Genomic DNA, 23,064 nt, shown 5'->3' on the forward strand with positions numbered 1-23,064 from the left:
CAAATGCATTCTGAAGAAATCTTACTTGTGATATAGGCCAGTTTTATGAAATTATTGTTACTGGCTTTAGATGGTTAGTGGTTTTATTAATGATGCTCTAGAGTAAAGATTTCCAAGCATAAATTGAAACTGGCAAAATTGACCATAATCAGTATTTCTAAGAAATAAGAATATAGTTTACATGGGCAAAGATACATAAAGACTTAAGTTTGACCAACTAATTTCAAAGTTATAAGATAACAGTATTAAATCCAAGAAGAAATTAACTATAAGTGGAAAACCAGACATGTACAGTTAATCTACTATTTTTTGTTATGTTTAGTAACAATTTGAAGGGAAGTATTTTAAAATAAATATTTAATTCAGCCTTAGCTGTAAGCACATTGCTTTATTGGGTTATTTTGTACGCACCAGATGAATCAATCACAATTATAGTCAACTGCATGAAATCAAATATATGCTGTACAATGTCTTTGTCAATTCTTACTAAATGAACTTTTCTCTGAGGTTTTCTGTACATTGTTCTAGTTAGAGCTTTTAATCCATTCTTTTAATGTCTAAAATAGGGAAAACTACATTTCCCATTCTACCAAAGGTCAAAATTGAGTCTCCTGAAGCTTCAAGTCCAACGAATGCCATGAAATGAAATGTGGCACAAGAAGTGCATTTGGTGGGCAGGGACCTATTTTATATGCGGAGGCATGGCTGGAGAGAGACACAGAAAAAATATGTGAAACTAAATACTATGAACTAAAGCAATTAATATATTACAAATTAGGAAAGAAATGTTTGTTAAAATTCCCTAGAAACTATAAAATATGTCTATATGAAGCATACAGTGTTAAGTGCATCATGGAAGGAGCTAATATAAATACAACTCAGTGAAAACAACTAATACAGAATAAAAATGCTCTCATGAAAGACCAGTTGGTGGTGTATCTGGAAAAACATGCAGCTAAGAACAGTAAGGTCACTGCATAGATTTCTTATAATCAGAATATAGTTGAGAAAGTATAATAAAATCATATTGAACAAATTCAGTAAATCACATGGTCCAAGTTCTGGCAGACAGAACAGCCAAGTATCAAATGCTGAATTTATCACAGAACTTAAAAGTTTTTCAAAAAGCCAGATAAAGAAATTTGCATGCAGAGATTGAAATAATTACACTATTTAGGATCTTAACTAGGAATGAAAACTCTAAAAGAGCTATAGAAAAGTATAATTTTGTATACAGGACTCTGTTTATTTTCCCATAATTATAAAATCAAAAGAGAAAGGAAGAAAATGTATTGCTTGCCTTATCAACAGTATCAAAACATGCACCAGAAACATATGACTACAATGAAAGAGAAACCAGCAGCATTCAGCTGCAGGGACTGGCCTCCATTTTCACGTCTAGTAGTTTCACAGCAGCTATCTGTGTAGATAAGAATCATTACAGAAAATCAAGAGTGTGAAAAAAAGTAAATTGAGATAGAAGTTAAAAATCTGACACAAACATGAAAAATAAAGCACCAAAAGGGAAAAAGTTACAATGGGAAAGAAAAAAAGAGAAAAGTAATGAATTTAATATTTATATTGTGGCAAAGACAATCACTTGAAAGATATTATTCTAATAAAAACATCAAATGATTAAATTTTGCATGAAATGCTAACCACTGAAGTGCTCCGGACAAATTTGGATAATAAAGTACTCAAACTATGTACCTTAATAGTAGCAACGTGTGGTTCTCCACAGCAGCTGAAGTGCTAAACTATTTGGTCGAACTTGAAAACAATTTATTTAAGCACTTAATCTGAAGCATGACACCAACTCTCGTTTCACCTTGTGATTCAAAACTAGTCAGCCAAGCCCAACCTCAGTACAATCTTTCACACACCTTTTATGCTGGAGGTACCTGGAACTCAGGAAACTACAATGCAACATCTATCAGAAAAGGTGACTATTTGAAGCAACAACAAACACCAGCCCATTGACTAAGAAGAAACTGTAAAAAAAGTCAGTAATTACATAAAAAGAAGGTTCCAATCACACATGGAGATAAAGAAGAGAGAAATTTCTTTAGCTGTTTCTTCTTCCTAAAAAGTTTAACTTGTTCCTGAAAAATCACAGGAGTCCAGAATGGACCACTGTCAAAAGTGGCATCAATAATACGAAACCACGTATGACCACTGCAATTAGCACAGGCAGCTGAGTATTTACATATTAACTTTAATAATAGGGTGGGAACAAAACACAGTTGCTTTTCAAAACTTGCAACTTCTTAGAAATTAAAGTCATCACAATATGTCTGGATGCAATCCAGTGCAAATGAAGTTTGTATACATTTTTTTCTACTAATATTTATATTTCAAGTTCACTTTTTGGCATATAATATAGTCAGGTTTATGCAATACAGCACATGTTTAAACATCTTAATCTTCTTGACTGAATACTATTTTTTTGTCAGCTACAGTGACACAGTAATTATACAGACAGTGACTAATATCAGTGTTAGGCTACTGTTTCAAAACAGACTTCAAAAGGAACTGAAATGTAGAAAACACTGGGTAGCATGAACAATAACCTCGGTTACATCTTGATTTACTCACTTTAAAAAGTGAACTTTACTAAGCTATAATGGATGTAGATGAAAACTGTTAAGCCCCCATCTTTCATTTAGATTGTATTATATTGGTACCTTATAAATTCAAGCTTTAAAAGAATTTATTTAAGGTTAAAATCAGTGTAGAAGATGGTTTGTGACATCTTAGCACAAATATATTGGAGTATGCCTCTTATTCTAGAGAGCTGAAGAGAAAGGCAAGTGGTAGATAAATAATTCTCTCTTGCCATGGAATTAAGATACAGAATTTATGTGCTACTCGAAAAATCAAAGGATTTTTAGGGTTTAGGATTTGAGTCTTTCAGGGTTTTTTTTTGCAGCACACCTCAGATTTTGCTTAAATCACAGAACTGTTGCTTTGTGAATATGTTCTGGTACGAAACATTCTTTGCGACATGGATGTGTTACCCTCCTATAACATGAATGTCCCTCTTCTTGCACAAATATACATCTCCCTGTAGGTAACTATTAAGTAGAAAAGACAGTAATATAAAAAGACTAAGAGCTATTATCAACTTTACCCCACCCTCACACATATTTCTACTGTGGTGTTTTCAATGATACACATTTTAAAAGAAATTATTATTGCTTAAGATGTTCAAAATTCACAAACATTTCTTTTTATTAAGACTTAAATAGTTGGTCCTTATATTCCAAGCAAAAAAAAACCAAAAACCCAAACTTTGACACATTGAACTTCCCAAGTTATTTGAATGACAGTTTAAAAACATTTTTAGAGACTATATCTAACAATTTAACCTTTTTACCTGGCATTTTGGGTTTTATTTGATTATAATGTTAGCAATTACTTACAATAAATATTCTAGGCAAATAAGAGTACCATGCTTATAAACTGGGGCCTAGCATTTCAATATTTTAACATCTGTAAGGGTTTTATTTTTTCACATAGCATTCAAAAAGATAAGCAAGCTTAAATTCACAAGTTAAAAAGTTTAAAAAAAAATTGCTTTTCAAGCATAAATTCTGGGAATACAGAGTAGTTCCTTGACTTTTTTTTTTTTTTTCTAGCATTCTACTGTATTTCTAATATTCAGCAGCAGTTAATTCCTGTGTCAGCTGTTCTGTAAGAACTGCATTTTATAAAAAATGTTGGGTTTTTGTCTATGAACATCTCTCTGATGATACTTTTTCTCACTCTTTTTTTGAGAGTTCTATGATTTTTTTGCTAGCAACTTCTATCCCTTTTTATGTGAAAACTGTCTTTGAAGGGAATGGAGCAAACACAGCTGTTTTCAGCCTACAGCAGGAACATGCCCTGTCAGTTACAACAATGCTCATCTCCAGGATTTGATGAGAAATGGCTCTCACTCAGCAAATTCTAATACTGGTATGCAAAACAAAAACAAATAGGCTTTGTGGGTGCTGTCATCTTTCTGAAGTTTTGGATATTAATTTATCTGACTGGTGGGATTCCAACCAGCTCCTGTTCTCAAAGCATGACACCACATGACATTTAAATATGGTGTCAAAGCATGACACCAGAAAGACACAATCTCTCTCTTCAGAACTTCAGAAAATAAAAAAATTCTTCTTACAATACAGGAGTACATGTTGAAGACTTTGCTTTATATTTTTAACTTAGAATTATGATCTGAACAAAAGTCAGAAAAAAAGTCTTAATTTTCAAGTTCTAATTTTGGAATAAAAATATCCTATAGACTATGAGAAAATATTGCAGATAACTTCACAAGAATAATGCTGCAGCTCTTCCTTGCCTTGGGAATATGATCAGAGCTACAAGAAGACTAACATCCTCAAAGCTTTCCTTTTTGACTACTGCATTTTGTTCTTCATTTTAGATGTAACTAAAAACCTAACTAGTCAAAGCTATAGAGATAGACTAAGGAAACCTGTAAAACATAAAATTGTTCAAATGAGGCACCCGTTATGGCCTTTAAATTTCTGATCCTTGCAGTGGAGATTTTTTTTTTGCCTTTGGAAAGATCTTCAAACTTTTGTGTTTTTCTTTTTTTTCCTGGTATAAATTTATTGTTTCTATCCAAGCTGGTGCAAGGATCAAGGAGCAAAAAGTTATAACTATTCTTTCCAAAATTATTTTGATTGTTAAAAGTGTGTAAATTTCTAATTTAATATTTTTCTTATTCAGCTACAAAGAATATTACTTCTATCCTCAGATACCTACTTTAAAAAGGTTTACAGGAATGTATTATTTTTGAAGCCTCTGTTCTCTGGCAAATTTAGTGAAATTGACAACTGCATTCAAAAGTTACCAGAAGGCACAAACTGATGGATGTTTGTTCAGGTATACATACACATATACATGGACAGGCAGTGTGGTCACAAGCCATAGGCTGAAAATCAGGACAAAATGTTTTTCCTGAAGAATCAGTATATAATTCAATTCTTTTTCTGGCGATTTAAACACACAATTTGAAAGCCACAAGTAATGAATTTTAGTCCTAGCTCAGGTAACTACTGGCAGCCTTTTTCTTTGTAAATAAGACCACAAAAGAAGCTCACTGCAAATCCCCACAGTCCTCCTAATTTAACTTTTAATGATGCAACTTAACATTTCCTAGAACTAAGAATAAGTACTAGAAGCCAACTGCTGAAACTACCCCACAGCTAACTCTTCCTCAAAATGTGGACCTTTTCCAAAATAATACACTGTACCTGAAAAGGGCTTCTCTTCATCTGAGCTGGATAAGCAGACTGTGAGGTGGAACTGAAAACTGGTTGAAAGGCTAGGCCCAGAGGATGCTGACCAATGTTGTCATATCTAGCTGGAGTCCAGTGACCCCAGAGGTCAATACTGGGTCCAATCCTGTTCAACATCATCAGTGATTTGGATGATGGTGCAAATTTGCCTTGTGACTTGGCTGTATTCAGGTAAAATCTAACCAAACAGATCTGAAATTATCTGAAATCTGAGGAAAGTGCTTCAAAAGACACAAGAACTATTCAGATTGAAATTTTATTTATTGTTACGGTAGGTCAACAAACATTATGTACTTTTGTGGTAGGGTACAGAAAAAGAATGAAGAAGGCTGCTTTTTAGCTTCTCATAGCTGATGCATGGCCAGGGTCAAGTCAGCCCTTTGGAGAAAAGGAAGGTTATGCCTCCTTTCAGAGCTAGGGATACTATGTCCCAGGGATTCTCTTGCAGCCCATGGGTCAGGGTTGAAGGGATGGGAGAGACAAGGAGAGGACCTGCAGCAGGAGAGTCTTTTGTTTGGCAGGAAGTTGTGACAGGAACGATAACCTACTCCAGATACACAGATGGGATCATACAGAATTATTTTCTATCCAAAAAAAAAGTCAATGAATTGTTTGGCTGAGAGAAAAACCAAATGACTCACCCTGAGAGAAAATTGTGGACATCAGGAAAACTTATTTACATTTTTCTGTACTTAGCCATTTTCAGTTTCTGGATGAAAAAGTTCATTACCCTAGCTTCTATTCTAATAAAACACTGTATAGTTCAAACTCCCTACTTTGTCTATGCAATACATCATAAAATATATATACACAAATTTAAATACATACATATACACATGTACCTGAAGCACTGATAAGAACTATTTTTATTTTTCATTTACTTCAACACCACTGGAGATCCTAATGCTTCATTTTTGTAATACCTACTTATAAAAATAACATTTAGCGTGCAGAGTAACATTTTTGCTAGTAGCGACGATGAGAGAAAAATACCATGTTTTAGATTGTTCCTCTCTGCTTTTCACTATGTGATTTTAAGCATTGGTAAGAGTCATGCATAGAAAAAAAAAAAAAGTAAACAAGATGCACAAGTGGTTTGTCTCATTTTTTTCCAGTGATGTTAATAAAAGAATACTCTGATAATTCATGCAGCATTAGAAGCTAAAATACCCCCAAACAACCAATATCACAAAGTGAGAAAAATAAGTCTAAGGGAGTCTTATTGCAAAATGCTTTTCTCATTTTCCCACTATTGCACCAAGTTATTAATTTATAATGAAGAAGAAAAGCTTGGGATGAAACACAACTTGCAGGCATTTTTAATATATCTAGTGGCCTTCCAGAGACACAGCACTGACTGGATAAAAGTCTTTTGGAAGACGGCACCTGTATAAATCTTCCGCCTCTAATTTCTGAATTTTTTTCTAACATTTGAAGAAAGTATCCTCCTTAACACCTTTCATTTAATCTTCTTTTAAGATTCACTTAATATAAAACTGCAGATGTGTTTTTAGTTTGCAATAGTAATGGTGCAGAACGCCAGATTTGGACAATTTTGTACCAGCTGCACAGTACAAAGACAGGATCTCTATCTATCTCTGCCCTGCTAAGGAGCAAATGGAGCCATATAAATGGGCTGTAGTGTTTGCTCTGGCAGCTGATGGACTTTGGTTGTTCTTGGCGGCACCTAGTCAGAGGATTTCTTATGGCTGCTGAGGTTAGTCTATGCTGTTTTAACACTGAGAAAGAGCTAAAAGCTAAGGCAAACAGCTCCTTTGAGGTTTTGTTTTTTTCTTTGTTTTTTTTTTCCTCACAGGACTAGAAGCAGCTTAACACTATATATTTTCTAAAATACCACAAATCAGTACTGAAAATCTGGTAAAGACTTCACTCAGAGGCAATCACTGTTGAGAGATGCACCTGCCCGCAAGTGCTGCCCACTAGGATCCATAGTGAGATTTTGGAATACATAAACCACTATATTTAAGACTATGCCACTCTTTCTTCAAAGCATGATTGTTAAATACATGCTCATATGCCTAAGTAAAAAGTGAAATACAAAGATGGAATTGTTGACTTAAAAAAGTGGAAAGTAAAATTATATATACATAGATATAATACACAGTCATGTGTATCTATAAACACATATACACATACATGAATATACATACATTTATTTAAGGCTGTTTCAAGAACGTGGCTTGTTTAGTATTTCTCAAAGTCAGTGCAACGTTCCACCGGTAAACCCTTCAGTAAACCAGGAAACGTGCATTAGGATTACAAATTTGAAAAGCAAATAACAAATTTGTGGGATTCGGTAAATAGAGACTGTGTTAAAGGCCTAGGAACAGAAATTACAAAATCAAGTAGATCTATAGTTGGAGACTGCTAAGGCAAACCATGTGAAAATTTAAAGGAATGCCTGTCTCATTTATATACCTCACTGACGCCAGACAGCAATTTTCAGTTTCAAGCTCCTTCCTAGACCTAAGATTGCTGATGGAAGATCATCATATTGTGTTATTACAGAATTTGACTGCCAGCCAGGAGCTCGTACATGTGCACTTCCTGAGCAAGCAGAAGTTGTGGATTCGGCGCCCAGGTAAGTGGAGCTCTGACTTCCACTCCCTACCCTCAGGCAGGGAGCCGGCAGCTCAGCTAACGCGAGCAGCTGACTCACTCACAGGGGGCGGAGCCAGGAGGAACGGCGGCAGATTTAAACTGGGCATCACCAACCGTTGCTGATCAATTGCTGAGGTGAGTAGCTCGAGAGAGGACGCCTTCAACACTGGAGCGGGGGGGGGGGGGGGGGGGGGGGAAATCAGCGTCCAGGAGCCTCAACTCAGAGCGACAAGAGCCACCGAGGGAGCCTCAAGTCCTCGACAGGACCCGCCCAGGAGCCGGCAGCTCAGCTGACGCGAGCGAGAAGCTGACTCACACGGGGCGGAGCCAGGAGCATCGGCACCAGCCCTGACTGGGTAAAAACCTGCCCCAGGGAGCGCGGCGAACAGAGGGGGTCGAGGCAGTTTGCGCGGGCAGGCGAGCGGGGTGGTGAGCGCTCGGCGTGTGAGCAGGGCCCAGTCCAACAGTTCTGCTCTGGCTGCCCCGGCGGTGGCCGGCGTAGGCACCCAGACAGAGCCAATGAGAGGGGAGGCTGCAGTGCAGAGCTCGGAGTGTAGAGAGTGCCTGCACTGGTCTGGTGAGGGCAGGGTGCACAATGGGCAGGGCTGCACTCGGTGCTCCCTGGTGGAGGTCCTCCTGCAGCAGGGGCTGAGCTGCGGGATGCTGTTAATAGGCTGCGAGATGTCAGGGAAGCTGAGAGGAAGCAGGGGCCCAAACTGTGCAGGGGCCTCGAGCTTCACCTCTACCTCATGAAGGAAAGAAGGAGGCTGTTAACCCGGGAAGCTGGGAATTAGTGACAAAAAAGAAAAAAAAAAACAACAAAAAAAGGAAAAGGACAACCAAAAGCAAGGGGCTTTCCCCTAAATCCCCTGTCCCCACGCAGAACCGCTTTGCTGCCCTGCAGGGGGCTAATGAGGAAGCGCACTCGAGCCAGAAACAGTCGGCTGATGCACTGCTAAAGAAGATCTCTACTGGTGCTGCCAGGAAAAAGCAGCGGGTCGTACTAGTAGGGGACTCTATACTGAAAGGGACAGAAGCACTTATCTGCCATCCAGACCCTGTCTCAAGGGAGGTGTGTTGCCTGCCGGGGGCACGGATCAGGGATATGGCAGAGAGGCTGCCTGCTCTAGTAAATCCCACGGACTATTACCCACTCCTGGTGATACATGTGGGTGCTAGGGACATAGATAGTAGTAGCCTGGGGAACATAAAGAAGGACTACAGAGCCCTGGGGGAGGTGGTTAGGGGCTCTGGAGCTCAGATAGTCTTTTCATCAATTCTCCAGGGTACAGGGGAGGACCTTAAAAAAGCTAGGAGGATTAGCCAGGTTAATAACTGGGTAAAAGGGTGGTGTCATAGTCAGGGGTTTGGGTCTCTTGAACATGAGAGCCAAGCTTGTAGGTCAGGTCTAGTGGGGGCTGGTGGAGCTGGTCTGATAAAGAAGGGAAGGAGCAGTTTTGGTAGGAGGCTTGCCAGACTGGTCAAGGAGGCTTTAAACTAGATGTGTTGGGGGAGGGGGGCATCATTTCATCCCAACACACCCAGTCAGTTGTCAGAACCTATAATAAATGCTTGGAGCAATGTAGAGATACCCCAGCTGCTCCAGCCAATGAGCCGGGTTCAGCTGGAGCTCGGCTCAGATGCCTCTATACAAACTCCTGTAGCATGGGGAACAAACAAGAGGAATTAGAGATGTGTGCACTTCTACAGGGGTATGATATAATAGGCATCACAGAAACATGGTGGGATGGCTCCCATGACTGGAGTGTTGGAATGGAAGGTTACAGGCTCTTTAGGAAGGACAGGCCTGGCAGGTGGTGAGGGGGAGTTGCCCTTTATGTTAGGGATAGGCTGGAGAGTATGGAACTCTGTCTGGGGACAGGTGAGCAGTCCACAGAGAGTTTGTGGGTCAGGGTTAAAGGGAATATAGCTATGGGAGACATTACTGTGGGGATCTGTTACAGACCGCCTGATCAAGGAGAACCTGCGGATGAAGCACTCTATAGACAGGTAAAGCCTCATGCTTGCAGACCCTTGTTCTCATGGGTGACTTCAACCACCCTGACATCTGTTGGAAGGACGGTACGGCCCGGCACAAGCAATCCAGGAGGTTCCTCAATTGTGTAGAAGACAACTTCCTTCTGCAAGTAATAGAGGAGCTGACAAGGAGAGGTGCCATGCTTGACCTCGTGCTCACCAACAGGGAAGGGCTCGTTGGAAATGGGACGCTCCAGGGCAGCCCTGGATGCAGTGATCATGAGATGCTCGAATTTGAGATCTTCAGGACAGTGAGAATAGTTTGCAGCAAGCTCACTGCCCTGGACTTCAAAAGAGCAGACTTTGGCCTCTTCAGGAACCTGCTTAGGAAGGTTCCATGGGATACAGCCCTAGAGGGCAGAGGGGCCCAAGACTGTTGGTTGATATTCAAGGATCACCTGCTGCAAGCTCAGGAGTGTTGCATCCCAACCAGAAGGAAGTGCAGCAGGAGGGCCAGGAGACCTCCTTGGATGGATAAGGAGCTGCTGAGGAAAATTCAAATGAAAAAAGAGGCTTCTAGTAAGTGGAAGCAAGGACAGGTGGCCTGGGAAGAGTACAGAGATGTTGTCTGAGAAGCTAGGGACCAGGTTAGGAAAGCTAAGGCCCAGTTAGAATTAAACTTAGCTAGAGGTATTAAAGATAACAGGAAGGGATTCTACAGGTACATAGCAAATAAAAAACAGACTAGGGAGAATGTAGACCTCCTCAGGAAGCTCTCGGGAGAACTGGCTACACAGGATTTGGAGAAGGCTGAGGTTCTGAATGACTTCTTTGCTTCAGCCTTCACTGGCAAAGGATCTGACTGCACCACCCAAGTCTTGGAAGGCAGATGCAGGGGCTGTGAGAATGAAGACCTCAGGCCCACTGTAGGAGAGGAACTGGTTTGAGACCATCTTAAAAATCTGAAAGTGCACAAGTCCATGGGTCCTGATGAGATCCATCTGCGGGTCCTGAAGGAGCTGGCAAATGAAGTTGCGAAGCCGCTGGCCATCATATTTGATAAATCGTGGCAGTCAGGTGAAGTTCCTGATGACTGGAAAAAGGGAAATATAACCCCCATTTTCAAGAAGGGGAAAATGGATGACCCGGGGAATTACAGCCCAGTCAGTCTCACCTCTGTGCCTGGCAAAATCTTGGAGCAGATTCTCCTGGAAGGCATGCTAAGGCACATGAAAATCAACAAGGTGCTTGGTGACAGCCAGCATGGCTTCACTAAGGGGAAATCCTACCTGACCTATTTGGTGGCCTTCTGTGATGGGGCTACAGAACTGATGGACGGGGTAGAGCAGCTGATGTCATCTACCTGGACTTGTGCAAAGCGTTCGACACTGTCCCACATGACATTGTTGTCTCTAAATTGGAGCGACATCAATTTGATAGATGGACCACTTGGTGGATAAAGAACTGGCTGCATGGCCGCACACGAAGAGCTGTGGTCAATGGCTCAATGTCCAGCTGGAGACCAGTAATGAGTGGTGTCCCTCAGGGATCGGTGTTTGGACTGGTCTTGTTTAACATCTTTGTTGCTGACATGGACAGTGGGATTGAGTGCGCCCTCAGCAAGTTTGCTGATGACACCAAGCTGTGTGATCCGGTTGATACGCTGGAGGGAAGGAATGCCATCCAGAGGGACCTTGTGAGGTGGGCTGATGCCAGCCTCATGAGGTTTAACCATGCCAAGTGCAAGGTCCTACAGCTGGGTGGGAGCAATCCCAGGCACAGCTACAGGTTGGGCAGAGAAGAGATTCAAAGCAGCCCTGTGGAGAAGGACTTGGGGGTGCTGGTCGATGAGAAAATGAACATGGGCTGGCAGTGTGCGCTTGCAGCCCAGAAAGCCAACCGTATCCTGGGCTGCATCAAAAGGAGCATGACCAGCAGGTTGAAGGAGGTGATCCTGCCCCTCTACTCTGCTCTTGTGAGACCTCACCTGGAGTATTGTGTGCAGTTCTGGTGTCCTCAACATAAAAAGGATATGGAACTGTTGGAACAAGTCCAGAGAAGGGCCACGAGGACGATCAGAGGACTGGAGCACCTCCCGTATGAAGACAGGCTGAGAAAGTTGGGGCTGTTCAGCCTGGAGAAGAGAAGGCTGAGTGGAGACCTCATAGCAACCTTCCAGTATCAGCAGGGGGCCTATAGGGATGCTGGAGAGGGACTCTTCATTAGGGACTGTAGTGATAGGACAAGGGGTAACGGGTTCAAACTTAAACAGGGGAAGTTTAGATTGGATATAAGACAGAAGTTCTTTCCTGTTAGGGTGGTGAGGTGTTGCAGAATGACTCTAAGAGCAGGACCACAGAGCCCTGGAGGACTGTGCGAGCAAGGCAGGGGGTGGCCCCCACAGGTAACCGGAGACCGGACATGGGAGGAGAATGTGGAGGAAGCGGTGTGGGGCTAACCAATACTGTTTTGCCAAGGAGGAGTGGCTGAATACCACTCCTATGTATATGTGAACTGCGTCACAAATAAAGTAGAAGTTTGCTTATCACCCATATTAGGTTGGCCTGTCTGCTTCTTCTCGCCGTTTACAAATGGCGCCCGAACAGGGATGCGGACTATAGGGCCCTGGTCACTGGGGACCCGGATACAGGGCCCCGGTTTAACGGGGACCCGGAACGGTGAGTGAGCGCCGGCAATGCTGCTGTGGTGACGTGACGGACCCGGGTGCTTGGACTAACCGAAAGGAATCCGCCACTGGGGCGAACCAGACACTGCTGCATCGGGAAGCTGATCCAGAGACCGAGGTTACAGGACGACCCAGAAGAAGACGTTCCGGAAAAGGCCGGCCATGAAAATGGACCGAGAGGTAGCCCTGGACTTATTACAGTGCTTTTTATAAAAGCAGGGAATTGAGCCTGAGAGACTAAAGCAGCTAGCAGGTCTAGTGGCTGTATGGAAGGCTAAGGGATTTTTTTTTTGTAGATCCTAATACAGTTTTTGAGGAGTGAGTGGCGAAAGTTTGGTGATGAACTATTTGACTCAGTGCTTAATGATTATAAAAAGGCAAAGAAACTCGGTAAACCACGGAGGGAAGTAATAAACTGTATAAAAAGATACAAGGCAGAAAAGAAAACTGCCGCAGTAGCAATGGAGAAACTAGGAACAGACGTCCCCGGTCGGTTGAAACCGGGGGAAGATTACAACTCGTCCCCCCCCTCCCCCAACTCGCGGGAGCACAGGGTTTCCCCCCCCCCCCCCCCCCTTTTCTTCCCCCCTTTTCTCCCCCTCCATCAGAAGGTGCCGCGGAGGAGGTGTAACCCCCTGCTCCCCCACCACCCCAGTTCCGAAAGTAGGGGCTTTAAAAAGGACAGAAAGTATATTAGAAAGTATATGCATGATAAATGTCAAGGAATCTGAAAGAGGGCGGTGCCTCGGCACCGGATCGATTGAGGCGCCATTTTGAAGCACGCAGTAGAAAATAGGGATCATGCGCTAGCGGGATATTTAAAGGAACTGCGAGCCTCTCCAACCCACTATGCCCTAGAGTGGAAATTTTTAACTCAGTCGCGGAGGAGCCAGGTCTGCAGATGGCTACATACCGAACGAGATACATCTGATAAGAAAGACACAGCTGCGAGCAACGGAGACCCTGAGTTCGGCGCAGGATCAGCCCCCGAATCCCCTGAATCTGAGCCAGATTTATATCCTCTGCTTCCAGACCCTGACTCTTCATCTCCCGGGTCGGTCTGCTCAGACTTACTGGCCCTGGAGACGCTCAGTTGTAACAATGGGTAACCAAGGATGCGATCATTACTGGGGAATTTTCTGCTATGGGCATCTTTGCATATCCTGTGTTTACTACACAGCAGGGGGCTAAAGAGTGGGAAGCTCTTGATCTCAAAATAGTTAAGGAGGCCTGACAAACAGTGACCACGTATGGGTTAAAATCCTCTTACACTCAAGCTGTATATGTTATGTTTTTTTCTTGCAATTGACAGGGGGAGCCCATACAGTTTCTCTGTGATACTCATGTACTAGAAGTTGGTAAATATAAGTATGTCCAGGTTTCTATCAACCCTTGGAGACCTTTGTAGATACTGCTGGCCACTTCTTCCAGCACAGGCTGGCCACCTGTGTCGGAATGAGTGTGCAGTTTGGTCAGTATAAAAGCCCAAGCCTCATACGATGTGGGGGAGGCAGAGCATCTGCGGGGACGCCTGCTAAGGTTGAGCCTGCCACCTCACACTGCAGTGATGCTTCTCGGAATCATTTTTCTGTTAGCCTCCACAGGGTCCTTGTGCCACGTTCTGTACGTGGGACTGTAGTGGGAGTAATGATTGTCTGGATTTTGTGCTGCAAATATTGTAGTTGTGTGGCGTGTGTTTGAATGTGTGTGCTGAGGGCAGACAGTGTTCTGTGTATTTTTCTTGTTGTTGGGTTCATGTAAAAGCTTTCAACGGGTAGCTGTTTAACATTTCGGGCATGAAAGGGTTAACGTAAAGGTGCGGTTGCCGGCGGGTATTTATGGTTGGCAGGCAGGCCCCTATAGTTGCTGCCCAGCAGGATGGCTTTTGCAGGGACTAAAAAAAAAAAAACAAAAACAAACAAACAAAAAAAGGGGGGGGAGAGAGAGTAATGATGCTGCGTTTAACCTGTCTACTTCTCAAGAACTGAAGAACTGATAACCTGGGGGAGGGGGTATATTTGTGTCCTCCTGCCTACAGGTCCATGGCAACTGCCTGCAAAGTTTGTGAAGCCTTGCTGTGAGCTGGACAGACGAATGGAAAAACCTGATGCCTCAGCTACAGGAGCTGACCGTGAATACCCCAAGCAGAATGAGATACAGGAAGAGAAAGAATGATTAACTGCAAAACATCACTTGGGGACAACTGAAAAGTAACATCTTGAATATGTGTGCTTGTAAAATAGCTATTATTAGAGGTTGTGATTTTGTGTATAAAACCACCTGTATTTACTAGCTAGTTGCTAATAAGAAACTGCACCTTGTAGTGTATAGATTTGTCACTTGTAAAAGAAATGTTAGAGTATGGAAATTTGCAGTAGCTGCTAGAAAAATGCTAAGGCAAAAGCTAGAAAAATTTGAATACAATGGTAGTGTTATAAAGCAGGTGATGGAACAAATTAAGAGGGGGAGAGAATTCCACTGGTAAGAAATTTCTTTGGCTAGTCCTTCACTGCCATCAGCATCTTCAACATGCTGCTGCACCCTGTAATAGTTACTCTGCTAATGTAAATTTGCGTGTGCCTCGCTGTAGTAGCGACTTGTTACTGGATGAAGCAGGTGAAACTGTGCATTGACAACAAGGTGCAAGGACTGAGGCTGACCAAATGCCTGCTACCACAATCAAGGGCAAGACTGGGTTGGCTTCTGTGTTTGCCACCAAGAAGAACCTTTAGCTCCGCTGTTGGCTGCAACCCAGCAGGCGTGGAGCGGTGGGGACACATGCCATGCCAGACCTTGATGTGAAGGATCAGAGAGCCATACAGCAGAAAAAGGGACAGGCCCAGGCAGCCTCTAGTTGGCATATGTTGGAGATACAATCTAGCCCAGATCCCCTGCTCAAGTAGGGTCACCCAAACCATATATAAAACATAAAGGGGGAAGATGTGGAGACAGTGTTCTCACGGGAGAATGCACAATTGGTACATAAACTTTGAATAGTCCTGAAAGATACAGCAAGGCCATGAGAGGCCCGAAGAAGCTTAAGCAAGCAAGATAAGATTGTGTTTGACCAATTATATGTTAGTCACTAAGGGTCTTCAAAACATGTATCCAATCATAATATGCCAAATCACTGTAAGTGCTTCAGCCGGGGCCTTGGCTCAACTAAGCAGACTGGGTTGCTGAGTTGCTAAGCAGACAATTCTACATTGAAGGCAATTTCTGATTTGTTTTAATGTTGACTCTGTAAGACATGCAACACTGCAGAACCTTTTGTTGTTGGAACAGGGACATGGATGTGAAGAGTTTGATGAAATGTGTTGTATGAGTCTCTCCGATTATGCTAATTCGATGCACGCACAGCTGAGAACCCTGGCTCAGCTTACCCAGCAATACTAAATGAACAATATCCTAAGAATAACTAGATGGTTGTCTTCACGGGGCATTACAGGTTGAGTCAAACACTGCTGTTTGAAGTATTGCACTTATGTATCATTGATTAGGTTAATCATCGTAGCTATTAGACTTGCTTATAGTTGTGGGTTATTCTGTTCACCTGTTGTATCACACAATGCCTTGCTCGCACAAAGGAAAAGGGGGGAATTGTTGCAGAATGACTCTAAGAGTAGGACCATAGAGCCCTGGAGGACTGTGCGAGCAAGGCAGGGGGTGGCCCCCACAGGTAACCGGAGACCGGACATGGGAGGAGAATGTGGAGGAAGCTGTGTGGGGCTAACCAATACTGTTGTGCCAAGAAGGAGTGGCTGAATACCACTCCTATATATATGTGAACTGCGTCACAAATAAAGTAGAAGTTTGCTTATCACCCATATTGGGTTGGCCTGTCTGCTTCTCCTCGCCGCTTACAGTGAGGCACTGGAATAGGTTGCCCAGGGAGGTTGTGAATGCTCCATCCCTGGCAGTGTTCAAGGCCAGGTTGGACGAGGCCTTGGGTGATATGATTTAGTGTAAGGTGTCCCTGCCCACGGCAGGGGGGTTGGAACTAGATGATCTTAAGGTCCTTTCCAACCCTAACGATTCTATGATTCTATGACTGCCAGCCAGGAGCTCGTACATGCGCACTTCCCGAGCAAGCAGAGGTTGTGGATTCAGTGCCCATGTAAGTTTTGGCTTCCACTCCCTGCCCTCAGGGATTACTACTTTTGCCTTAAATCCAATGGCTCTTGAAAACATAATCAAGCTCCTTCTGCAGCAATTAGAGCCAGTTTTATTTCTTGTAATAACTCCCATTTCCCTCATAAGCACATGTTGGCGGAAAACAAATGTACCCTTTCCTCCATTCTCTCTCTAGTTCTCTAATTAATTTCATTAGCGTCCACACATTTTCACCAAAATAGTATCCTATACTTTGACGATCCCCAAATTGTCTTGGAATAAGTAATATCCATGAGATTGCATATACAGGTTCTACAGATATCTTGTTTTTTTAATTACATTTAGATCAAGACAGAAACAGTTCAGCTGAACTGTCATAGAACTGGGCACATAGATAAGAAAACCTTTGGGTTTTCTAGTAATTACATGAATAATCAGGAAAGGTATCTCAGTCATCAGAATCTGCTAAGTGAGCACAGGATAGGTGATGCAGATTGAATTCAAAAGTCACATTTCATTCCTGTTGCCTATGTCTTTATTAGGACCTTGTTGTAGATGTCTAGCTGCAAATACCTAAGGCTCAAAGCAGACAAACAGTGCATCATCCAAGTTGACTAATACCAGAAAGTATTCCCCTCGAAGCTGAGCATTTTATATGCATTATCTATCAAGTTTAGAAAGAGTAGGTTCATACATTTGCAAGGTTATATATATGTATTATATTCCAATAATAATATTATACCATTTCAAAACAAGATAACCATACTAACTCATGAATATGAACATTAATGTTCCACTAATTCTGTCTTTTGACATACTTTAAAAATCACTTACAGAATGTGCTTATAATGGGAATTTCACACTCTTTTCAGTCTTTGCAATAATAGCTGTCAAGGAAAATAATTAGTTCCACAATTACAATTGCAATAAAAATTCATATAAAAAAATCTTGATATTAAATAGTGTAATAGGCTTCTTACAAGTACTTGAGGTTACAGGACAGCACTGGAAAAAAAAAGCCCCTAAATATCTATAAACCTGTGTTTAGATAAAAATGTTCTGTCTTCTGAAACTAAACTAACTACACTGCTTTTTACTTGAATGTCTAGAGACCACTTCCCTTATCATTTACAGAGGCATATCATGCTGCTCACAGTTACAGCAGCTGTGGCAGTTATGTGGAATATTTCAAATAATAATAACAGGTTCAAGTTAGATTGTATAGCTTACCCCTTCCATTTACCTAAATAGGGTTTTATTTATTCTTCTGCTTGACAAATATTTTTATTTCCTTTGGACAACAGTCTTTCCTACTTTTCTTTTTCTGAATGATGGCAATCATGAGGCACTGTGTTTAATCTGTTTTTAAAGCAATCCGTTTAAAAACAAGTACACAGGGCCTACTGAGGCCCTGAATTTCAATCAAAATGCAAATCACCTCTCACTCCTGCAATTCAAGTGCCTAAACCAAATATCTGTACTAGAACTGGCTCTGAGCCTATTATTGCATTACAAAATCCTATTCCTTTCTATGAATGCAAGTAACAATGCTTCCACTATCAACAAATTGTTGCACAGACCTCGAGAAAACTTCCCTAAAAATATATTTGAAGAAAACTTTCAATAAACAGAAAAAAAAAAAATAATCAAACTTTTTTGATGACAAAGTAGTCTTTGACTCAAACTCATCACCACTTTACTAAGATCAATGCTTGTCAGATGTTCAAATACAAGCACAGGTAGTGATATAGTCTACATTTTAATATATGAACCACTATACTTATTCGACATGATCTTAATTTGATTCTAATACTGCAACAGTTTAATATATAGCATACAGAAAGCAGTTTGTTAGAGGACCTAGCACCTGATTTTGAAATGGTAATGATGACACTGATCTAATTTGGAATTCATTATTAAAGATATCAGCTCATAATTTAGATAAAATGTCTGAAATATCTTCCTCATAATATATGCTTTATAAAAATTAAAGCAACCTGTAATACAAGAGAAATTACCATCATATTTTAGGTTTATTCTGAATGAAATAATTTTGCACTGTTGCACCAAAACATAATTTTATGTTGGGTAACATTAAAACTCAATAAACTAGTTACGATAGCACGCTCACTCTTAAGTACTAAGCAGTTTTCCTTAAAAAAATTCCAAACCTTCTTATTTACACACTTAAAAATACAAACAACATTTCTGCAGATTTCAATGCTTGTAAATGGGCCTAACAGAAGGCTGTATGCTTACCGTTTTAGGGTGAATCAATAAGACAGTATCCAAACAAAACTATTTGAAGTCTTAACCTCATCAGACCGTAAAATAACTACCTTTATTACATGTGAATATATATACATATATATCTTGAAGCGCATGCAGAGACAGAATTGAAATCAAGAAGTCTAGCAACTAAGTTTCTTACAGTAGACAAATTGAATTTGTCTACTGTAAATACAGTAGACAAATTGAATTTGTCTACTGTAAATACAGTATATACTGTATATATAGTAAATACCGTATTCTTTATTACCTGTCATCAACTGGGTTGAAGATTCAGTGTTCTGTACTTACAAATGACTTTATTACTAAGACAAAAGTAAGAAAGAGGGTCTCATTCAAGGGTTTTGAATCAAGTCTTTGCTGATAATACAGTATGGTGTCTCAGGCTTTGTCAGTTAAAGAAGACTTCAGTTACCTTATGTTCACCTACATATATTTGTGTACTATGAGTAGCAAACAGTTTATAGACAGAAAACACTCCAAAATTAACTTACCTGTAATAATGTTGGGCTTTGGTGGCATACTGAATTCATACAATGTTGGCTCAGAATAACCCAGTCTGTTGGCAGCTGTAATTTGTACTTCGTAACCCATGGTCCACTGAAGATGCTCTAAGATGATGTGGTCTCTACTACCCTGCACTTTTTTCTCTAGCCACTGGTCTTCCTTATCTTTCTGTAAACATACAAATATTAGTTTAAATTCTCAAAATCAAGAGTATTGTAAGTATTATTTGTACAATACACATAAACAATGTGTCTACACGATGCACAAGAAATATGGAGTTTCATTTACAGAGGTTATGAACATTCAAATAATCTAATTTTGGAGTTCTGAGTAATCAGGCTTTTGGTCTTTTGGCAATTTTGAACACTCCAAATCATGTTTCCATAATGTGGATTTAGGGATTTTGTAGGCAATCTCTTTAAACCTTTTGGCTTCAATTTATACATTGCTGTAATACTGATGTTTATCTTGGGGAACAGCAGGATAATTATTTACTAATGCTGCTAAGAGTAAATTCTGTAAAAGGTTTACTTTATATAGATGCTTTGATTACATTTTGATCAATGTGCTTTAAGAGAAACCTGCCATTAAATCCAAACTTGAACTGTTCATGAATGCAAGATCATACATTAGTTATAAAATGAAAATATACACTAACTGCAGTAGTATGTGGTACTATAGTAATAGTTTGCAAAATAGGTTGTATGTGACAGTATAAACACAACTAAGTATGCAGTCCTATCTCTACACTGCTGAGACACATGTAAATCATTAAGATGGTGTTCTAGAGAAAAAAAAAGTTTAAATTCAGATAATTAACTGTACAAAGGAAACAAATGAGGACTTCAGTTGCAATCTTAACTCTGGAATTTCATAAATTTGGAGTACTTACCTTTGCAATTGCTAATTTAAGTGTATAAAATATTTAATTATTCTTTATACAAATGAGAACCACTGTCAAACACAAAAGCCTTTTTGTTCAAAGGAGTATCACTAACAGTCAGTAAAAATCTGTGTAGACCTGTTCTTACCAAACACTGAGGTATGATAAAGTGGCAAAAAATTATGGCTGAGAGCCATACTTCCAACTCATACAACAATACAGGCCAGTCAGTGGATAAAAACTTTCCAGCAAAAAAAAACCTTCACGTGTAGGGAGCATAACTTTTTGCTGCAGACTACTATGCTTCTCAGCAGCTTAAATTTAGGGTCCTTGCTAAAGCACTTTACTCTTGACTGATAGAGGTATCAAAGAAGATTGAATCAAAATTAGACAGTTCAGAGCCTAGTCATGCTCCTTGTACCTGTTTGTCCCAAGTCTGGAGAAAATAGAGTGACAGACTAAACTCCCTTATGCGCATTACTGAAATAACTTATTAGCTATCAGCACTGAATGTGATGGTTTCTCCACACTGACTTCACCTTTTCTTAAACTCTTTCTTGCTGCTTTTGTATTGGTATTCATACTGACATGACAGTCCTGAGAATGATAAAAATAGAGTAAAACATCTTTCCAGGAATCAGTAAGTCTTCTCAGAAGACAATCCGATAGTTTAAAGCAGTGACTTCACAAGAATTCATTACATCATGTTGATGCCTTTTAGGTCTGTGCAATCTAGGACAAATACTGAACAAAGCACAAAATGGCTGATAATGTACATAGTCTTAAAATGCACAGAAAGTCCAAGAATCTGGAAAGGTAAAGTCCAAGGTAAAATGGAATTTAGAGATAAAAGAAAAACAACAACAAAAAAACCCCAATGATTTATATGAATACAGCTTAAAATGTGCAACACCAGCACCTCATCATGTGTGCCCAACCAAATTTAACAGCACTAAAAGCAGGAACAACCAAAGAGTAGCTTGAGTTGGTCCCCACTGAAATTACAGTTACCATGAGAAATGTGGTTGGGTGGTCACCTCCTGCATTGGATGGGATGCTTGTCTAATGAATCCCCATCTCTGCTTTTCCCACCTGATTAGTGGGGAACAGTTTTCCCTCACCTTTCTCTCTCTCCTCCTATTCCATCCTAAGGTAACTTTGAAGACATTGTATGCCATCAGCTTCAGGCTTCACCAGGGAAGCTTTGAAAGACTGTCTTCACTATCTTTGCGGAAGACCAGGAATCAATTTGAAGCTGCTGCTCATAAAAATTGCATAGTACCTGCTTCTCTGGAATACAGACCAGGAAGTGAAGCTTCTAATTAAGTTATTATAATAACTACTGCCCATAATATAAACAAAGTGACGTTAGGAAAGCAGTATTTGACAGAATGAAACATGATTTCCAGAAAAACATAACTTACCAATTGCCCTAAACCAGGCTAGAAAATTGCTGCATCTTAAAGGCTGTCCTTCCAGTTAAAAAACAAAAAAACGGACAAACAACAACAAACTCTGCATGAAAATTTAATACAAGGGAACTAACTATTAGTAAGACATAGGCTGTTAGGAAAAACAAAGAAGAAAAAGACACTGATGTATAGCTTGTTTTCTAATGTGCTCTTTAAATAGGCAAGCAAATACATTGGTCCAGGTGCTACTAATGAGGTTGGCAAGAGTTATAGGAAAGCTAATTAAATACAACCAATGGGGAGATAGAAGAGAAGCAGTCAACAGATAATAATTAAGAACTTTAAATAGCATCCATTCATTCTGATTAAACCATAACAAAAAAAAAAAAATCATACTCTTTTGCTGTAGGATGGTCTTTAATTTAGTCAAATCATTTTTTCAATTGGAAGCTTAAGTAGATATGGATTTGAGGTCCAAGTAAAAGCTTTCTTCTTCAGCAGCCTGTTAAGTTTACTGTTACTGCTTAAACTGTACATTTATCTTTCAACAATGCATGCAAAGAGTGATGTTTTAGACCGTAATATTGTACTTTAGTCAAAACACTAGATGAAAATCAGGTTTCAAAATATATTCAGGATATATCCAAAATCATTTAGCTTATTTAAGTTACAGACACTGATTAAATTCCATATACTGCATTCATATATTATGTCCAAGCAATTTATTTTCTTCTTTTTAGTTATAAATACTTAGAGGCATTGTTACCTAAACAGGAAGCTCAATCCCATAGAACTGTATTGTACCTTGCACTGCATATTATACTACCCTCTCTTCTTTACAACTACTTTTCTTTTATGCCAGCTGCACTCACTAGACTGAAAGTTGTTTAAGAAGGTCAATTAAGATGTTAGGATCAGTGATATCAGAATAACTGCTGTTTATGTCCTCAGGCTACTCTCAAAAACTCTACCAATTTTTTCTCAATTGATTTGGAGCTAGCAATCTTCTTTGATTACCTTATGAAAATCATACTATATGCCAGGTTTAGCACTTCGGCAATGCCAGAACTGCCATCAAAGAGTTACATTGTAGGAAAAATCAGGAAATGTGAAAAACACTACTGAAAATTAGGAAACGGCTTTCCTTTTTTGGGAACACTGAAACATGTTGTGCAATTAATTTCTCAAAGATTGCTTATTTCTGTTAAATACAGTCATCACTAGCTTCTATTTAACATGCCTAAGTATCTGATGTTACATTCCCAG

The 23,064-nt window shown here is 40.3% G+C and overlaps 1 protein-coding gene across 1 annotated transcript in view; it reads right to left on the reverse strand.

Annotated features, from left to right (window-relative positions):
- The window catches only part of NCAM2 (neural cell adhesion molecule 2), a 286,227-nt gene that overhangs the window by 23,387 nt on the left and 239,776 nt on the right, over nucleotides 1-23,064 (reverse strand). Inside the window, exon 15 of the mRNA XM_057396479.1 lies at nucleotides 19,491-19,671. Coding sequence (XP_057252462.1) covers nucleotides 19,491-19,671 — 181 coding nt within the window. The remainder of the gene's footprint in view (nucleotides 1-19,490; nucleotides 19,672-23,064) is intronic.

Source organism: Pezoporus wallicus, unplaced genomic scaffold (genome assembly GCF_028554395.1).
Source record: "Pezoporus wallicus isolate ANWC-B61680 ecotype Strahan unplaced genomic scaffold, APGP_CSIRO_Pwel_v1 contig_6483, whole genome shotgun sequence".
Taxonomy (NCBI): domain Eukaryota; kingdom Metazoa; phylum Chordata; class Aves; order Psittaciformes; family Psittacidae; genus Pezoporus; species Pezoporus wallicus.